This window comes from Lichenostomus cassidix, chromosome 1 (genome assembly GCF_008360975.1).
Source record: "Lichenostomus cassidix isolate B80296 chromosome 1, HeHo_3.0, whole genome shotgun sequence".
NCBI classification, from domain to species: Eukaryota; Metazoa; Chordata; class Aves; order Passeriformes; family Meliphagidae; genus Lichenostomus; species Lichenostomus cassidix.
Genome location: NC_139479.1, coordinates 8,025,154 through 8,045,858, shown reverse-complemented (window position 1 = coordinate 8,045,858; position 20,705 = coordinate 8,025,154). Strand labels below are relative to the sequence as shown.

The 20,705-nt window shown below is 38.5% G+C and overlaps 1 protein-coding gene across 1 annotated transcript in view; it reads left to right on the top strand.

Moving 5' to 3' along the window:
- Positions 1-20,705, top strand: part of SYTL5 (synaptotagmin like 5) — a 74,705-nt gene that overhangs the window by 44,077 nt on the left and 9,923 nt on the right. Inside the window, exons 6-14 of the mRNA XM_085049238.1 lie at positions 995-1,120; positions 3,859-4,015; positions 5,346-5,475; positions 7,280-7,386; positions 11,250-11,342; positions 15,093-15,158; positions 16,123-16,301; positions 17,151-17,253; positions 19,345-19,506. Of these exons, the coding sequence (XP_084905364.1) occupies positions 995-1,120; positions 3,859-4,015; positions 5,346-5,475; positions 7,280-7,386; positions 11,250-11,342; positions 15,093-15,158; positions 16,123-16,301; positions 17,151-17,253; positions 19,345-19,506 (1,123 nt within the window). The remainder of the gene's footprint in view (positions 1-994; positions 1,121-3,858; positions 4,016-5,345; positions 5,476-7,279; positions 7,387-11,249; positions 11,343-15,092; positions 15,159-16,122; positions 16,302-17,150; positions 17,254-19,344; positions 19,507-20,705) is intronic.

Below are 20,705 nucleotides of genomic sequence, written 5' to 3'. Positions count from 1 at the left end.
TTTTTGCTTCTGAGCAGAGATGGGTATGGAATTACCTGTTCCAGTGACTCCAGAGATCAATACAAGTGATTTATCTCTCTTTAATATAGGGAAAAGGAGCACTGGAATGCCTCTGGCCTCTCAAATTATGGTGAAGAAAGAACCAGCTTAGGGAATCCTCTATAAATAGGGCCTAGATTTTGCTCTGAGTCATGATAAGTGGTAGCTATAGTAAGAGTACATTAAAGTTTACTTTTCTAATCCTCCTTCCATTTAAGTCCTTTAAGCAATTCAATTAGTCATGTTCCCCTATGAGAAACAATTGGTTTTTTGATTGTTGTTTATCTTAGTGGTGCTTTTTTCTGTTTGTGCCCAGAAATGGTTTTGGTGGTGACATTCCCCACAACAGAAATTTAATCTTACAAGAATTCGTCTTGCTTTGCCTAGTCTATTTTGTGGCCTCTTTTAGAAGTATTTCATTACTGTTCCTCTTCCTTGCTTGTTTCTCCCTCCCTCAGGTTCCACATTCATTTATCTCATGAGTGGATTTGTTTTAGCAAGGCTCTTTTGGGGCCAGCTGCTACTGGCAGTGTAATGGGAAAATTTAAGAGTCTATTGTTGTTTTGGGGGAAATGGCATGTTTGTGGCATCTGATGCATACAATTCTAGAAATATCTACAAGAGAAAATACATAGAGCATAATTTTCTAGGGGAAAATACACATACTTAGTCAAAAATACTTTGCTAATTATAAATTCCTAAAAAAATAGAGAGGAGTTTTCACAAAAGGCACTTCTGGTTCTAAGCTTGAATAGTAGGAATATTTTAATGTTTTGGTGTCTTAAAATGCAGTTTTTAATAAATATTATGTTTTTCCCCCCAGGAACCAGTTCCACAACCAGACTTGGTGCTCTGTTGACCCTTATATCCAGAGTTGTCCATAGGTTAGACAGATTAAATTAATGGACTGTGCACATCACACCTTTAAAGATCTTTTATTCCCTTTTTTCAACAGGAAGGTTATCAGGGCAGTTACCAGAGGAGAAATTACATATGGAAGAGATGAAGGTGAAAGGAGCACAGGCTCAGAGGCTGAAAGCCCAAGTCTGCATGGTGGAAAGTCAGCTCTGTGCTCTGAGAGGTGAGCAGGAATGTGGGACAGCTCCTGCTGGGACTGACCTGGGGCTGTGTGACAGTGCCCTGGGCTGCTCTATGTCTTGGGATGCCTAGTTTACTACTGCCTGAGAAACAGAGCTTGTGCTCACAAAAGGAACCAAAAAATACCAAAAAATTATCAAAAAATGCCCAACAAACCTAAAAATTATCTCCACTAGTCTTGTTTTACTCTCCCTGTGTTCAGCTGGTTATTGATGTCAGTATGTTGGATTTTGTTTTCTGACTTTTAACTGATGAGCTGTGTTCTTGTTACAGAACTGAGGCTCTCTGATGCTCTTTTGTAATGACATATTAATTGATTACAATTTATGTTTTCTTCTTTAAATGCTGTTTACCCTTCTCTTTCCATGATTATTGTCCCAAGTATTTCTAGTAGGATTCCATTTATTGTTCTGCTGGGCCCAAGAGATCTCTGCTATTGACTCTGATGGCATTTTAAAATGCCAGATGCAACATTCCTCTCATGTCCTACCTTCAAAATGAAGCCAAAACAACTCACCTTTCCCTTGTTCAGTTGGACAGCCTACACTGGATATAGACCTACATTCTTTGCTCAGGTGCACACACCTAGAAATTTTACAGTTTGGTTTGAAAAAATAATACTAATTTGCTGTAAGTTCCAACAGCAATTTTCATCTCTAAACCAGTGTTTCTGGGAGACTCCAAAGAGATATGCAGGAACAAAGGACAACAGGTAAAAGGAACATCATGGAGTTTAGTATATACATAGGTGAACCTTCTTGTTTAAGAATGAACTTGCTTCTGTTTGTTACCTACAATTCAAAATCCCAGTTTCTAGATGTTCTGCAATGTGCCTAAAGCTGATGATGGCAATCTTCTTGACAGGTGAAAATTTTATTTATTTTTTTTCCACTGAATGCTGCAGCACTTAGCAGCCAATCCAGCTTTCCAGCTAGTTTTCTTCTTTGGTCCATCCAGTTCACAATTTTTTTCACTGAGGTTATTAGGCATTCTGTATCTAATCAGCCTCATACCTGACTTCTATGAGACCAAAAGTAGAATTTTTGCTGGTTTTTTTTATTTCTTTTGCTTTTCATTGAATAGAGATGAGTGAAGGGTATAAGAGACAAAACCTCAGGAATCTGGCATCTGTGCTGCTTAATACCGATTTTATGCAATATTAGTAGCTTTCTCTGAGCGTTTACCAGGATAAGACCAAAGAGATGCTTGTGAGAGGTCTGTAAACTCATTTTTATGTGCCAAACTACAAGAAAGTTGTCGTGCAGTTAAGCATAAATGAAGCAAAATAATCTTGTTTGGGTGGTGGAATTAAGCACCTGATAAACTCTCAGTACAGACTTACAAAGAGTGAAGTAGTCTATAAAGATTGCTTTTATGTTTGATTGCCTTGCTTTACTTTCACATAAATCATAATTTTCTAGCTGTTTCCCAGAGCCAGAGTGCAGGACTTGCTAAATCAGGTATTAAGTAATTATGGCAACTTCTCTGCTTGTCATCTCACTCTCACCTGGTGAAATTGGTGTCCTGTGCCAAACTGCAAGTAACATTGTCAAAATTGGTAATATTTCACCTACCAGCAGGGAAACTGAGAGAGAATTGTTATTTTTTTTACACATTTCCATTTAAGAGAAGATAGACTGAGCTGGGAACAGGGAGACCCAGGCTGTTAATTCACCTCTCCTACTGGTTTATTTCTACTCCAGCAAAAGATGTTTGCTGATTTTGCTGCTGAATGAGCTGGGAAGCTGCATCAGGTCATTTTATTTCTAGGAGAAATAGTGTGGGAATTTCAGGCTCATTTTCACAGGCACCCTACCCCATTGCACTGACATATTGTCTACCACAAGGAAAAGCCTGGCATAGTCACAACATGATTTTTCTCTTGTCTACTTAACCTGTATAAAATATGTCAAATCTTTCTCTCAATAGCAGACTGAAATAGGAACAGAGGACACATTTTTAAATAATTTTCAGTGTTTGAAAAGGTTAAGAAAGTGCAACAGCCTACCCTTTCTAACCCTTAGTGTTCACATGGGCTTACTAGTATTTTCCAATAGAAAATGTCCCGTGGAAAAATTTTCACATAATGTGATGTAAGACAGCAATTAGGGTCTGATATACTGGTCACAGATGATGATTTTTTGTCACTTTTGCTAACATGAAACCTCCAAGAAGACCTGTCCAACTTTCCTGTTTTTCCACACTGGTTGAAAGAATCAGTCAGGTTGGGTCAAGAGTCATTATTGTAACACAAATAGAACAGTGAACAAGTTGGTGTTTTCCTGGAGAAGCTGGAAAGCAGATAGCCAAGGATTTTAGACTTTCTGAAGACAGTGCTGGCATTACATGGGCTGTAGAAGTGTCCAGAACTGTCATGTTGTTTCCCTTCACACCAAGGAGCAGGAAGGGATGCAGAAGCTGACCCAGCTCCTGCTGGGAGGTGAATGAGGTGGATTGAACATGGACAAATGCAGCTGCTGGACAAGAGCTGCCCATCTGCAGTCCTGGGAGAAGTTCTGACAGTGCTTGTATGATTTCTGTGTATAAAGCAATTGTACTTTTGCCTGTGTTTTTCTCTCCAGGTGATCCCACAGTCCCTCAGGGCTATCCAGTGGTCATTCCCATAACCTGTCAGCACAGCACTCTTCCTGCAGCGGTTTGCTGAACGAGCTGCTGGGTTTGCTCAGAGCAATAACCCTTCCTTCCTCTCTGTCCCCACAGAGGCAGCACTCTTTCCCTGGGCAGCAGCAGTGCAGGGGCAGCTGCAGTCCATGCCAGAGGGGCTCTGGGCACCCTGAGCAGGGTCAGCTCTCCCAAGCCCTCCCTGCCGCGCTCTGCGGCGCTCAGCACACGCAGCATGACTGTGGATTACAGCCAGGTAAGCACAGGGCTGGGGCTGCTCCATCACAGCTGCCACCAAACAAGGTGACCTGGCTGCTCTCTGCCCACTCAGATCCATTTGTGGCACAGCAAGGATGAGCCTGACAGAGAAAATCTGGTTTCTCCCTGTGTTCTGCTGGGGCCTGCGGAGATCTCTGCTGGAGCAGAATTTGTCATGCTCTTATCAGTGATGTGGTTTTGGGGTCAGCAGGCATTTCTCTTTTGTCCAGAACTTGCTGATGATGTCCAGCATTGTATAATGAGTTACAGATTCTGAGCTGGGAGCCACAAGGGATGGGGATAAGCATTTTTGGCACTTCAGAGCCTTGAGTAAGTGCTGTGAAATAAGGATGTGATTTTCAAGCATGCACAATCCAGCATTCTCCCACTGACTTCTGAGGGAAATTTTGCAAGTCCAGCACTTGCAGAAAATCAGGCTAAACTGATTTTAGGTTTTTTCTGGCTTTGGACACTGGGCTCTGCATAAATAATTCCATAACACAAAATGTGTGATAAACACATTATCAGAATAATTCCTCCCACATGTTGTTAGGCCTCTTGGGATGTATTTCCCATTAATGTTTGGAAAAAAGGTTATATTAACAGATGACTGTTTAGATCAGAGCCCTATTGAAAGCATCAGTTTTCTTTCTAACTTCCAGACACTTGGTCTAATATGTTGTCTTTCCTAATAAAAAAATAAGTTATTGTATATTAAGGGCAGTTTTGGGAGCTGTAAAGAAATTAATAATTGTTTTATTTATGTTCTTGCTGGCACATAGACTGACTTGTTTTCAAGTGCATTGGATTTGTTTGAAAAATCAATTTAATTTAGATGGAGTTATTTTATTAGCCTTTCTTTTACAGAAAGACAAAAGGTTATAATTATATCAAACATACTGGCTTTATTTAAGGGGTTATACTGGCATAATTTAATTAGTTCAAGTCCATTTGGTTTTGCCTTGGCTGAAATCATTATGCCAGTATGAAAACCATAGGTTTTGTCTTTTCTTCCTTTTTTTTTTTTCTGATTTCTAAGCTGAGCAAACTTTGAACAGATTTGAGTGTTTCTTTTCCCTAATACTTTGCTCTGATTCTTCAGCTGCAAACTCAGAATGTAAGCAAGAATTGCATCTTTGTGCAAATTTTGTGCATGATCAGTGCTAAGCAAAGCAGATTGGATTGGAATCTACATACATTCAATAATAGACTGGATGTTAAAGGAGCTTTGGAGCTCTGTAATCTAATAGAAATCATGTTTTTATAGACTAATAGTGAATAAGCTTTGGTTTTGTATTTATGGCATGTACATTTTTCTTATTGGGCAGGACACTGGCTTAGAAAATGACATGATTATTCCAGCAAGTGAAAGTGTACCTGAAGATTTAGTAAAGAAACACTGTAGGAAACCATCTGGAACACCTTCCATTGCAGTTTCTAGGGTATCTTTGTCGTCAGGCAAGTATTAAGCCTTTTCCTTCTTTCTGCCAGCCTTTATTATCAGAGGACTATGCCTATTCTTGTGACTCTGCTCCTTTTGTGTTTTTTAACACATTGGACGCCAGATGTAAGTTTCATAAATTTGTTCACATTTGTTCTGAAAATACTTTCACTATCCTTTCATTAACCAGATTCATACCACTTCACAAGTTTTACATGGAAAAATGATAATCCTTATCCCAGAAACATTGGTACAATGTTAGTGTAAGGTAAATCACACACTCTTAGAATTGTTAGAAGATTTCATTCACAATGTTTTTCAATTATTCTCTGTGTGCTCACCTGTATAAAATAATACCTGTATATAATACTACTCTGCTGCTGCCATTACATTTCACACCCACTTTGTCCAGAAGCAAATGTGGGAAAGAATCAGTGGTCAGAGAACAAGCCCCTTACAGACTTCTTGGAGTTTCATTTTTCTGTGTGATGCACTGAACCAGTCAATCCATCTGTAATTTGCCTCATTTCATTGGAGGCTGTTAAGTAAAAGACTCACACAGGAAGGTGCTTTCACAGCCATTTTTCAGCAGCAGTTGGAGATCCTTTTTTCCTCTCTGAAATAGGATTCAGGAGCACCCTGCACTCTTCTGCTTCCCCCAGGCACTCAGTCAGCTTCCTACAGGGATAATGGAGAGGGTTTGGGTTTACAGGTTTCTCTCTCAATCACAGCAGTGCTCACTTTATTGCAGCTGGATTTAGCCCAAAGCAGCAGCCTAGTGCTGTACCCCACAGAGCTAATCCAAGGAGATAATGTCCTTCACCTCAGACATTTCAGCTTGAAAGCATTAGAATTTCCTTGAGAATATTGCTCAGTGCAGCTCCAGGCAGAGGTGTTAGAGATGGCTATTTCTTTAGAAAGTGAAAATCCTCCTGTTCCTGATATCTTATAAAATAAAGGCTTTCCTGGTAGGTGAGAATTCACCTCGTGTTACCAAAGCAGGTGGATGCTGAGCAAACCTATGGGCAACTTGGGAATGGAGCTCAGGCTCTGCACTGTCTCCTTGGCAGATCTCAAAGGACATTAAGCTCAGGAGAGTGACATTTCCTGTCACATCAGCTGTAGGCCAGGTAGATGAACAGTTAAAAACTCTTCCGATTCCTACCTGCAGGATCTAAAAAAATTATCTTCCCCCTTTTTTATTTCTAAACACATTGAAACAGTCACACAAAGGATTTATATGGGGAGGACTAAGGTACCTTAGAGAAAGATTTTCTACGTCTTATGCTATAGAGTGGATGAGAGACCTGTAGGACTGAGAGAAACTGCTGGAGCTCTTGAGACTTATTTGTTTCCTCCTAATTTCTGCACAAGGAACACTGTTAATGACAGAAGTACATTCTATGTCCATCTGTATCCCCAGATGCTTGATTCTGATGCAGATGCTGGGGAGGGTTTTTTTGGTGATGGTAGATGTGATAATCACTGTGAACACCTGGACAGAGAGTTCTGAAACATTCCAGGCTGACAGGCCTACCAGGGAAAGTCAAAATCTTGATCTATGGCATCATCCACAGGACAAAAATCACAGCAGATAAATAAATAGTGCAGGGATAAAATTATTGCCCAGAAGGCTGAACAGCATCAGTAAGCATATTTCTCCATTTATCATAATGATATTCAGTTGCCATTTTTGACAGATTGTTTTGGTGGGGTTTTTTCCCTTAAACAATTGGGTTTGGGACAACACTTGTATGGAAGACTAAATGGAATATTTCTGTACAAACTATAGCAAACGTTTTAACTGATTTTGTTTTCCAGACCGTAGCCGATCTGAGATAGATTTGAGCGAATCTTTCTCTGAAGGAAATGAGGATACTCTGAGCATGAGAAGCAAATCTGTACCTAGTGCCTTAGATCAGGAGTTGGTGAGTTAAAAATATGTAAATGTTTATCTGCTGGAAATTCTGGTTACTCAGACCTTGAAATCAGCACTGTATGTGTATCTATATAAAAATATGAGTAAGGCAGAACATTATTTCAGGGATATTTAATGAGTTTTTAAACAGTCATCTTCTGAGTATGTTGGCTATAAAGTGATTTCAATGAATAATCATGGCTCCAGTTTGTTGTTGATGTGCTGGGTTTTTGAGTTCACAGATGATAGAAATCTAGCCTGAAAATAAATCCCAGGCACTAAATTACACATGCTCCAAAATTCTGTTAATTCATGCTTCCACAAATTTTAATTTCCATGCTGAGAAATTCCATACTTTAAAGGCTTTAACCTTTGTCTGGTTTGGTTTTTACCATTATCTGTATTTTAACAAAGCAAGACCCAACTTTCTTTTCTTCCAATGTTGCTTGGCTCTTCTTCCTCTTGACTCTTCCATACATTTCCTTACCTTTTTTTGGTGTGTTCTTTTGGACTGCTTTTCCTGAAATGATTCACAGCTTCCATCTCCTCTTATGCAGACATCTAAGACAGGCAATTTGCTGATGTGCATCAATGCTATAAAAGAACATCCAAGCTTATTAAATATGCATGAGGGAGAAAAAATTCTTTAAACAGTTTTTTATCTAATCAGTTTGTTCTAAAATTTCCAAATGTGTGCTTGTAGCTTATGCATTTTGCCTGGTGTCACAGTCCTTCCCTTCCATCTGCTCTTTCCACAAGAGCATTGGCCATGCAGATGTCTCCCCTTCTTGTAGTGCTGATAGTTGAGCTTTGGTGGAAAAAAATGTGTAGGGATTTCCATCTTTTCTTGGGTTGGTAGCAGTCAGAAAATGTGCCTGCAGCATTGCTTTGGGTTAATCTTCGAGGAATTAACAAAAGATCTTCCTTCAGATGCTGGTGGAAGAAAAACATCAAAAACAAGTGGTTTATTTTCAAATTGTAATGAAGAAAAAAGATACATTCTTTATTAAGAAGCTGGAAAATTGCAGAAGCACAAAATAAAAAATGCAGAATTTATATTTCTTTATATCTGTTCTCTGTTGTAATTGACATTTACTACTTAGATATTTCTCTGAGGCAGCTGCCAGAGATGACAAATCCAGAGAGGTTTTCTGTTCTTTGATTTTTGTCTTCATCAGAGGTTTTGTTTGGCTTTTCTTTCTTGCTGACTCTGAATGGAATTTCAGATTGCATCTCTGCACCTCTGCAGCTTCTTTGCTAGCACAAGAGATCTCTCTTGTGGCATAACCTTGATTTAGCTGCCCTGGAGTCTGAGACAGTGCTAATTCCCCTTTAAAATTCATTCATAACAGGAGTCACAGATCTCTGATTCTACCCATATCCTCACTTTCTCTGCCTTATGAAATGGACTGATTGCATTCATCAGCTTTTGTGTTACCATATTTATTCAGGGTCGTTTGTCTCACAGGAGTCCTTCAGAGTCTTGTCCTGTATTCATTATGGATGCAGTGGTTTGAGATAAAAGCTATATTCCTGCTGGAATTGAGTTTATTTGATGCTTGCATGTAAGAGACAAAAAGCAAGGTATCTGATGAAGGTAACAACAGCTCCTGCAGCCTGAGAAAAGTTGGAGTTATTCCTCCTTTTCTTCTAGCTGAGGCCTTCAGTCTCATTCCTGGGTGATGGGAGCTGACAGCACTGGCATTGGAGATGCCAGACATCAGTAGGATATGCAGATTGCTGGAATTTATCAGCTGAAAGGATGGGAAAAGGATTTTAGCTGCTTTTCTCCCATCTTTATTGGGAAAACCAATTACACATACAAAGAAATCAGCTAGAAAATTGAGTGGATATTTTGCTTCTCTAACTTAGCACTGCTTTGGATAGTGAAAAGGGAGAAGCCCCAAAATCCACATGGAGTGGTACAGATTTATCAAGGAGCACAGGGAACCAGCTAAATCCAGTGTTGTGTTCAAGTGTGAGCACCTTACCTGGAGAGGTGTGTGCTGAATTCCTGACCAAGGAGTGCTCACTGCATGCTCAGCTGCTTTTTTAGGAGTAATTGGATGATGTGCATTTTATAGCCCCCACTGGAGACCATGAGATTAATATCCTACTAGCTCCAGCTTTAATAAGCTAATAACACCAACCAATTATGTACTTGCAGTTCTGTAACACCTCCTGAGAAACAGAATCGTTGTGGTGCAAAATAAATTGAGAGCATAAGTTTAATATTAACTTTTTCTCTTTTTTTAAGTTTTAGATATCTTCTTGCAGACAGAAATTGGTAGTCAGCAGTTGTTAGGACTCTGTGAAGCACTGTTACAATTTGAGTGTCTAGACGTGAAACACCCCAGTCTGAAGATGTTGCCCTACTTTTTTTTCACTGTATTTAATTATTCAGCAGTAAAAATCTAATGCTGTTTATTTTCAAGTTCACTGGTATGCGTACAATAGCATAAAGGAAAGAGTTTTGCATGTATTACCAGAATTGCTTCTTGTTGTATGGGCAAGAAAGAAAATTATATATTCTTGTTTCAAATTTGAAACTGGACTACATCACCTGACATCTGAACTCAATTAGGGCAGTAGAAATGATGGGTGGAGTGGGTTTTTTTTGTTTGTTTGTTTTATTTGAGATTTTTGGGAGGTTTTGCTTTGTAATGATTCAGCTGTCTGTCTCTCTGAAATAGTTTGCTCTGTTTTGCTTGGGTCTCCCAGGATTTTCCCTTTTATTTAGTATAAAGTATCTATTACTTCTTTTATTTTTCTGTGGAGTGGTAAGAGTGCTTTTAATACATTAAAAAGATAACAGAGCAGCAGAGCAAGCTCATGATGAGAACATGAAGCTAAGAGAAATCTTTGCTTCAGTATGTAAATTTTGGTGCTAGCTTGTCCTGATTTCCCTCTGCTCAATATTAAATATGCAGTTACAATTGGAAAACAGTAATAGAAAATCACTTTTAGGTGGTTTCATATCAGTTCAGTCACTGGAGCAAAGGAGAGGAGATGTAACAAGCAGTTTTATGTAAACTATGGCAAATGTGCTGCAGATTTTTTTATGTAAACTGTGACAATTGAACTCTCCAGCAGCATTTCTCCCCTGCTCTTTTTTTGCTGATTAGCACAGAAGTCTTTGAGACTCCTGAATTTGAATACAGTATTTGTCTGTTTAGTTTCAAAGAGTGAGAAAAACTAAGCAATAGAGAATGAGGTAGGTGAAAAGGTGAGGTTTTTATACCTGCAAAGCAGATATAAGGAAGCTGAAAATTTGACTTCCATTAAAAGTAAAAGCAAAGTCTTTAAAAATATACCTACCATAGGATTATAATTGTCTGCTGGCATCTTTTCACGTTATTTTAAGTAAAAGTTAAGAGCCCCATTAGGAGCATCAATCAGATCTAAAGTTTCAGTTTAGATTTTACTTTACTCCTGTGTTTAAACAATGAAATTCTTTTTTCTGTACATAGGATAAAGATGCTAAACTTCAGTCTTGTTTATTAAAACTCGAGCACCTATATGAAGCTGTGAAATTACTGACTTCCCACCTTCTTATTACTAAAAAAATGCAGAAATTTAATAATTTTTAAATGCTCACCAATTGGCTTGATATGGTAAGACATGAAGCATATGTGTGAAGTTCTCCAGTTCTTAAGCAATTGAATCCTGAAACTGTAACAGTCTCTTCCCCTTACACTCTGTGTCTGTGTGAAGATGTGGAAAACATAAATCAAAATTCCTCTACAGAATAGAACTGGAATGCATCCAGCACCATCCTCCTAAAGGGGCAAACTTGTGAAACAAAACTGGCTGACAGAGGCTGACCAAATACAGGGCAGAACATGACAACTAAAATGCCTGTTTGTCATTTAGGGTTATCTGGATGAAACAGAAGAAGATATTGATGACATAGTGGCCTCTCGTTATTCAAGAAAACAGGAAAACATGACAAGTGGATTATCAACAGTAAGATCCTGAGTAGAAAACATGTATTGTCCTTCCACAAAAGACCATATTTCCTCCAAGAAGGAATCTAACTTCATATCACCTATCACATTCATCTTTCATTCTACACTTGAGAAAGATCTTTTAACATTTGGATAGATTTTCTATTATATTATTCATGCTGTTCAAAGCTAAAATGCTGTTCTCCACAGGGCATGGAAAGAGAAAACTGTTTTGCACACTCATTAGCAGATTTCCTCATATGCTGGAGTTATTACCAGGCTTCCATGTGGAGAAGGCAAACCAGAGGTGTTTGCAGTGTGTGACTGCTCAGCTTTGCAGAGGAGCTCTTGATCTTAATTAAATTGAGACAAACAGAACAAGGCTGGGGTGGTGGATTTTCCTTCTCAAACCACTTTCTGGTTTTAGATTCTTGGGACACAAACACTTGTCTGTGTGTTTGCATACATCCCACTTCCATGGAATCATTGTCCATCCCCCAACCCAGCTTCCCCCATTCTTCATGGCATGATTGTCAAGCCCCCCATATCTAGAAAGCATTTACCTTTACAGGGAGCAAAGAGATGCCTGTGGATTTTGGTGACAATAAAAGCATAGCTGCAATAAAAGCATCAAGTGCTTTTGAGGTGCAACAGCTGTTCATTATGCAGTCTCTTACTCACTGGGAGAGAAAATAGGTGATAAAAGCAGCCTTTAACATGTCTATTTTATTACTATCTGTGTAGCTAATTTTTGGGATCTGTGGGCAACTGATAATATCTTCAGAGAGTCCTCTCTGGCCACTGTTCTTTATGACTTGTGCCTAAGAATAGCTCTGGACAGCATAAAGCTGCAACAAACTCAAGGCAGTCTGAGTGCTGAAAAGGAGGAAGAAGGGAAAAGAAAATTTGTTCTATGACAATAACCAAAGCAGTGTCCCTTCCAGATTGCACTCCCATTAGCCTCCATGCAATCAAGGCCAAGGGAATCCCCACTGAAGCTCTTGATCCCAAAGAAAAGGAGTTGGCTGAACCCAAGCTTGGCTTACATGGGGAGGAGAAAGGGCTGACAATATTAACATCACAGAGCATTTTGATGTTTAGATCTGGCCCTGTCCACACCATTTTCCCTCTGATTTGTGCAGTTCACAGAAACACTCAACAGTCAGCTCTTCACCCCAGTCAGACCTGAGCACCTGCAGCCTGTTGACCCTGGACTGATTACACCCATTTAGCCAAGGCTGACAGTGACTCACAGCCTCCAGTGCTTGCTGCTCCCAGGGATTTAATACACAGAATCATTTCCATTTCCTCTGAATATTGATAGGAGGGTAGCAGGGGTGTATGTGCTTTCTCTGTTAGGCCACTAATTAAGGAACTGCATTTGGAGATTTTTCCCTCTGTGCTTCAGGCAGTGTTCTGTCCCTGTGTTGGGTTTTGTCCTTTGCTGTAGATTTCCCTCTGACCTTTCTCTCAGGCAAAGTGGAGCTTTTCCAGTGCTGTAGGTTTGAGCTAATCTCACATCTCAATGCTCCTGTTCCTCCTTATTCACCATGACATGATTTTTAATGTCACTGCCTGCAATGTTAATGGCAAAGTTGTGAATGGCCAGCTGCTTCTCCCTGCAAGAGCAGGTCAGTCTTACAGGTTCATTTCTTTATTCCCCTTAAGTGTGTTGCTAACATTTCCCCACCATATTTTCACTTTTGCTTTGTTTCAAGCCTTCAAGCCTTCTTGAACTGTATGATTTTTATCATGTCCTATCTGTCAAATGACTGTGTACTATTAAGTCACATTGAAATAATATTATTAATGAACAGTAGACTCTAACTGTATGTTTTTTTCTTTTCTTTCTTTTTTTCAAATCTGAGAATTTTAAATATGTATGGCTAGTGTTTCAATGAATATTTGTGGAAAGGGAAGAAATGTCACAAAGGGTAAAAGACACTTGAAATCTACCTGCAACATGAGTGAGAAAAAAATGGAAGTGGAAATGACATTGAAGAGAAACTGTATCTCAGTGTTAATCCTTTATTTTGTGTTTTCCCAAAGCTAATGAACTGTGAATTTAGTTCTCTCTTCATCCTCCACATATTTATGTGGTGTTGTCAAGAGCCACCACATCAATGTGACTAAAATGTTCCTGTGCTTTACTGCAGCAATAAGTTATGATGCAAAACAAATGTAATTCCTAGTGAGATGCTAGAATGAGGCTCTGCATCCTTCATGTGTGGTTGTTGTTTGCTACTTGCTGAACAGGAATATGAGTATATTTCTTTGGGATTTTACATTCAGTGTATGTAATGTCCAGTGTAAATGCTACAGAAGAGAGTCAGGGGGAGGAAAAAGGTGAAGTATATCAAATTCTACTAAATTTATGTGTTTTTCTTTGTGGTTTGTAAGCAATTGAGAAATTGTGTTTGCATACATTCTAGGGTCAGGGGGCATCTATCTGTTTGGGACATTCTGTCGTGGGGTTTTTTTGCCCAGTCATTCATACCTTGCTGCCTGCTTACATAAAGATCATGGAAAAAACATATTGGGATTAGAGAAAGAAGTATTTGGAATAGCAAACAACTTATCCAACTCCTTGTGTTGGTGTAACCCTAGGGGGTTTTTTTCTGAAATGGTCATACAAATTGTTACAGGGATAATTTAGACATTTTTTAGCACATACTGGAATGGTTAAGCTCCCAAAGAGTGTCCAAGGGTATTTTAATGTATTCTAGAGATGGAAATGCATTAAATGGTAAAGACTAGCATTTAGCTCAAGGCATGTTAGGAACTGGAGGAAATATGTCACATTTTTTGGTATATGTCAATAGTTCTCCAGTAATTTTAACCAGTCCTGTTAGTGGAATTCCAGACAATTATACAAAGGAATAAAAGGACAAGTATTTTTATTTCTGGAGTTTTTTTTCCTTAATTAAGGATAAAGAAAGCCAGCAGAAATACATCAAGACCACATTTTTTTGCTGTTTATTATTTCTACATTGGGTATAAAATTAAATTTATGGGTAATAATCGCTTATATAAATACTATTTTTTCCTGTCTGTTGTTGTTTACCTCATTGACACAGAATTGTTTATCCCCTGAGCCTTCTGTGTTGCAGAGCCCTTAGGCAGGGTGCTTGGAGAGTTGGGTTTTGTCACAAACCAATTCTTTCTGTGTGGCTCTTTCCCTGGACTGTGCTCTTCCCTGCAGCTGGCAAGGCAGGAGATCAAGAACAGGGGGTGAGATCCTGCTCTGGCAAGCAGAGGAGGGAAAATGGATCTCCCAACAATCAATTACTCTGTTTTTTCCCAAAGAGCAACACGTTTCAACGTTTTAGTGCAATTGTCATCTATTCTTATGAAATCCACAGAGAAATCCATTTGCACTGATGCTGCAAATACAGGAATGCTTAGCTTTTGACTGACTTCAGGAAGGATTGACATGGACATGTAAATGAGAACAAATCCAAATAGAATCAAATATGAATCCAAACCTGCTGAGTTGCTGTTCTAAACTATAACTTATTTAATGTAATACAGAGGTTACCCCATTTGTAATGACTTTGAACCATGCATCCTTCAAATACTTGAAGTGTATGGAAAACAGAGCATTTCTCTGATTTGGCAATACCTTCTTCTTTCTTTTTCACTATGGCTTTGCAATACAAACTTCCTTTACCTTTCTATATAAATAAATATTTCTCACTGCACTTATTCTTTCTTCTCACAGCAATCTAATGCTCTTTTCTCTTGATCTTTTACACTGCCTTGTTTAAAGAACTCCCCAGAAGGCTCTGACAGGAAATGGACATATTTAAATGTGCCTGAAACAGATGGTGATACTGTGAGTTCTCCTGAATCCTCTGCTCTAGCTTACCTTTAAGATTTCTCCCTCCTTTTTCCCTTTCTGTTGAAGATTGTACCTGTGCACCTTGCAAGGTCCCTATGTCTCAGAATTTAGATGGTTGTATATGTTTTTGAGCAATCTTGTTCAATGACTCAAAAGGAAACATGCAGCAGATTTCTTTAATGCTTTTGGTTCTGGCAGTGTGCATAAGTCTCTAGTTTTCTTTAAAAAATATTCAATTCTTTCCTAATTGTAAACTTTTGGAAGAGGGAATGCTCATAGCAGTACTCTGCATTTAATGAGTGTGAAGGAAAAGGGACTGAGGGGTAATATATTATGCTATATAGGAAAAATTTGTGGTATTATTACTAGAATTTTTTAAGTATAAAAAATTTGCAAAAATGGGGTGGGGGTTGAATTTTGCTCCTTCTTGTAGAATCTCTAATGAGAGGCAGGTATCACTTTAAATAAATATGGTTTTTTACCATCTCCATTAGGAGAAGCATCATTGTAAGTTTTCCTAAGGGCTTTGTCAGCAGTTGTCTTATGAGACTCTGTAAAAATTAGGTGAGCAGCTGAGACAGAGAAGTTGTTTTGTTTTTTTTCTGTTTGGAACTGACATGAGCTTACAATTTATGTAGCCTGTCTGCTCTTCAGTTCATACATTAATTAAAAGGTGGTAATTTAGATTTAGTCATGTTTATAAATACATTTGAGCCTTGCATGGAAAAAACATCTGTCTAGACATTCAAACTACTATTAACTACAGTTTTAATTCGCTTTACATCAAATCATGGTATTTCTATTCCAGGATATATCTGTTTCCATAGCAAGTCCTAACAAGTGTGACAATATTGCAAGGCTGTAGCCTTATGGAAAAAAAAAAAAAGTAAAAAAGAGGCAGATTTTGGAAAAGAGTAATGAGTTTCAGCCTCTAAGCCCTTTTTCTGCTCCCCTCCAGACGAGCATTAACAGCATGATGAGTGTGTACAGTGAAACTGGTGACTATGGCAACGTGAAGGTCAGTGGTGAAATCCTCCTCAGCATCAGCTACATCTACAAAACAGGAGCTCTCAACATCCTGGTGAGGAGCTGCAGGAACCTGGCCATTGCAGACGAGAGGAAGCAAAGGACTGACCCGTAAGCACAGAGGAAAATGTCCTTAAACCCTGCTAGGGCTGTCCCCACCATGTCACACCTGACTGTAAACAGGGCTTGGGATATGGAATTCAGAGCATCCAATTGCTACAAGGAACATTTTGGTGATGGTTTGGTTTGGGTTCCCTGTAGGAAGGGAATTTTCTGAGTGCTTTTTAGGGCAACATGTGCCTGTTCTGGGGAAACAATAAGGTTATTTAAATTCTCAACCTGTTTGATAGCAAAAGGGAAAGAAATGTGAAGGAATAGGGAGGCAACACTGAATTTCTTTTACTTCTTTAATCAAGACTAAAGGATGTGAGAGCAGTGATGTCCTGGAGGCAGGGATTAATGGAAATAACTTGTTTTCATGCTCCCATAGACTCCTTTTGCAAGTACCCTGTTTTCTGAGTTTCTCATCATAATTTTCAGTATAATATGTAAATTCTCTCAGCAGGAAGTAACAATTAATGTTCCTAATCAAGATTAATCTCTAGTATATAAATTATGATGTATTTAATTCTCTTGTATTTTTACTGTCTCTTTTTTCATATGTGACCAGTCAGCAATCGTATATTGCAAAAGGGAAATTGTTAGGAAACTTGCTGCATTTCTGAGTAAAAGTAAATTAATTCAGCTCTGCCTTTTGTTATTCTTATCTTATCTAACAACTGCTATGTTTGTAGGAAAAGGCAATACCTGTCCACGTTTTGCATATTCTCTGTTAGATGTTTACACTGTTTATACTGCAAAAATTAATTTCTTCCTAAGTGTTGTTGAGGCAGCAATGTCCAGTCTTTGCTCAGACTGCTCATTTTCTATTCCTTGCTAATAATTCTCTCTGCTCTGCAGGTATGTCAAAGCCTACCTTCTGCCCGATAAGTCCCGCCAGAGTAAGCGCAAGACCAAAATTAAAAGTAACAGCACCAACCCAGAATTTAATGAGACACTGAAGGTGAGAACAACCCCTCTCTGAGGCTGTGATGAATGTTTCACTTGTGCTCACAGGTAGTTCCTAGATGTGTTTCAGTACAGGGATTAGAATTTGGAAGAGATGCCTCAAAAGGGAAGGTGTTTAAGCAAAGGCATCTACCTAACCTATGAGCTTCAATTTCTGGCTTTCAGCTTTAAGGAAGTGGTTTTGTTTGGTTCTCCCCTTTAATATTAAAAATCCTATTAGTTTCAATAGGTTTCTTGCAAAACCATTGATGTTGCCGTCTAGCCTGAGCTTAGAGTTGTTAAAAGCACCTTAAAGATTTTATATGCCTGATGCTGAAGTAAAGTTAGATTAAAACTTCCTGTGTAACTGATTTTGAAGAGAGAATTACATTTTTATCAGTAAGATCTAAATTCTTCTGGAAGCTTTGACTTATTTCTAAAGCAGAACTAATTTTGACAAGAAAATGCCAACAACTGCTTCACTATTTGTCTCCTTAAAAAGCTGTGGTGAAGTTAATTTTCTGATGGAGTTGATGCACTTGAGGACACAACATCCAGACCCTCTCTTTCTTTGCCCTTTACACACCCCAACGACAGAGGCTGAACTCTTTTGAGCTTCTCACAAGCTGCTTTTTCACCTCCCTGGCTCTGTGGTGCAGGTGGGAAAGGTGGAGTTGCTGTCCCTTTTCTGCCTGTCTGGCATCTTGACCTCAAACCTCCTGGTGACTCCCTTTCCTATCAAATGAAAAGACTTATCCAGCAGGTTGTCATGAGGCCAGAAACTCTTTTAATTTCTCCTGAAATATATATTCTTTTAAATTCAGTTATTTTTTAAAATTATTTTCCTGTCATAGAGGCAAATAGATGTTCCCTGGCCAGAGCACTTGGTTCAGCCTGGCTACAAAACCATTTTGCAGGAACACACTTGGTCTGGCCAGACTGCTTGCCAAGGGAGAGTCTTTTTATAGCTTCATTTTTAAATGGTATAGAGCAAAGTTAAGGTTTGCCTGAAGTGGGAAAAAATAAGGTATTACACTTTTGGTAGGTGAGGATAGGACCTAGGAGTTCCTCAAAAATACAGATTGTAACAAAAGGGGCTTACTTGAACTATGGGTGGGTAAGGAAGAGTTGCTCATCTAAACTGAAAATCCTGTTTAAAAAAGAATAGAAAAATAATCAGATCTGTCTTGAATTTCCCTCTTTGACTTTCACTCCATTGCTGAAGAATGTGACTTTTCTCACAGTGGAAGGGTTGGCATCTAGGATTAAGCATTGTAGATATATCTGTTCATAATTAGCCAAGTGGCTTGACTGTTTTAGCTTTTGGAGAGTATTTGTCCACATCCAGATATTGTTCCTATGCAAAAATAAGACATCTGGGTCTCTTCAGCTAACACTAGGAGAGGGGTGAATGTCAGGGAAATAATGGGCTTTTTGCTAGAAGTAGAGTCTGCAGAGCTACAATTCCAGATGTTTATAATTTTCTGTGTATTTGCTAGACTACAATGCTAGTTTTTTAATAGCTTTGATATATTAATAGCTATAGATGAGGTTTTTAACAGCTTTCAAACCCAACAATGGTTACTGATAGGCTCCTTGCAGATGCTATTGTATGTGTTTTCAGAACAATTTTTTGTAAGCTACAGAGACAAAATTGGAACTGAGAGGATGCTTTCTGGAAAGTAGTGTTCAGCAGACTCTTTAGGGATGAAAGAACCAGCAGGGTTTCTTCTCTTTATAAGCCTTGATGTTGATCTGCTTCTTTTACATAAACTTGTAAGGAATTAACAGGATCATAGTTTTGAGCATCATAATTTACTTTATAATCATAAAAACCCAGTAAACAATACAGAAAAAAAAAAGCCACAATAGTGATCATAACATAAATTATCACTGGATGCATACAGCAAAGAAAGATTTCACATTAACATTATGAGCTTTCTGGCTAGATCAATCTTGTTTGCAAGGAAAACAAATCTCTCTTTCATGCTCCATTTGTTAGCCTCTTTGGGCTTTGTGACACTGAGCTAGAGCTGCGAAACGCTCAACGGAAAATATTATTTCTGCTTATTCTGAGAGTTTCTTTTTTCGCTTTTTCTGCTGGTAGTATGTCATCAGTCACTCCCAGCTGGAAACCAGGACCCTGCAGCTTTCTGTCTGGCACTATGACAGATTTGGACGCAACAGCTTCCTTGGGGAAGTGGAAATTCCATTCGATTCCTGGAACTTTGAAAATCAGGGCGATGAGTGGTTTGTGCTCCAGCCCAAGGTAAGGGTTTCCAGGACTGCTGGAAGTGCTGTGAAGCAAATTTAGCAAGACTTAGTTATTTTTTTCCTTTGGAATTTGTTTGTAAAGCAGGACTTAATAAGTGTCTAATGTGACAATTAAAAAAACCCAAAACCCAAAACTTTGTTCTCAATTCATTAAAAGCTTACTGGTTTTAAAATCTTCATGAAAATTTCACGTGAGTGGCTACTTAAAAACAATGCCAAAAATAGCTTTTAAATAAACCATAAGTTCATCCTGTAGTAAACTCCAACAGAAAAATGACCTAGTAAATACATTATTTTTTTAAAATAGCACATGAAACAAAGAACTTTCCTACCATTCCCCCTACCCAAATCTTAACAGGTTATTAAAGAGCCAAGCTTTTTTTTTCCAGTTCAAAGTGCTTTACACCTTTCAGACATGACAAAATGACTTCTTAATTTCTCATTCACCTTTACTAGAAAGGTACAAGATAAGGTTTCTCAGCCAGCAAATTAATTGGTCTGTGAAACAGGAGATGCACTGTACTCAGTGAAGGATATGGTGACTTCTGTGCCCAGAGCTCTGCTGCTTTGGCAAAGGTGTTTATTTTTGGAAGAGATTCAAAGAGTCATTGTAAAATAGAGGATTAAAGGCTTCTGCCTTGCTTGCTCCTGCAGCAGCCATAATCCCCAGGAATTCCAGGGCTTTAGATTGCCATTTAAGAAAGTGTATTTTTCTAGTTGTGAAAAAATTTAGGGTGTGCAGCAAATGCTGTCAAGATTGACTAGATGTGACTTGCTTTTTGTGTTCATTGCATTTAAAGAAATTGTATTATATTTGGGGTTTCAGGAGAGTGTGTTTGATTTTTGCCTTTTTATCCAGTGGGAGATGGATTTGATTGCTGTCTAATTAATTTCTAGGTAATTTCTTTTAACCTTAACAGGGGAAAATAACTAAAGAATTCATGAAGCTCTTCTGTTCAGGAAAATAAGTAATGAGGCACTAAGCATTTCAGCCAGTCCAGCTGGAAGGTGTTGTCTGATTATTTCTAAACCCATTAAAAGGATTTTTAAATCACTTCTTTTACTGTCAAAGAAAGCAAACACAGAATTGGTCCTGTCAACCTCCTAAGTGGATACAAATAATGTTCCTAAACTTTAAATGCTGCTAAAGTTTTTGATCAGATGGGATGACATTTTAAACAAAAAAAATCTTGC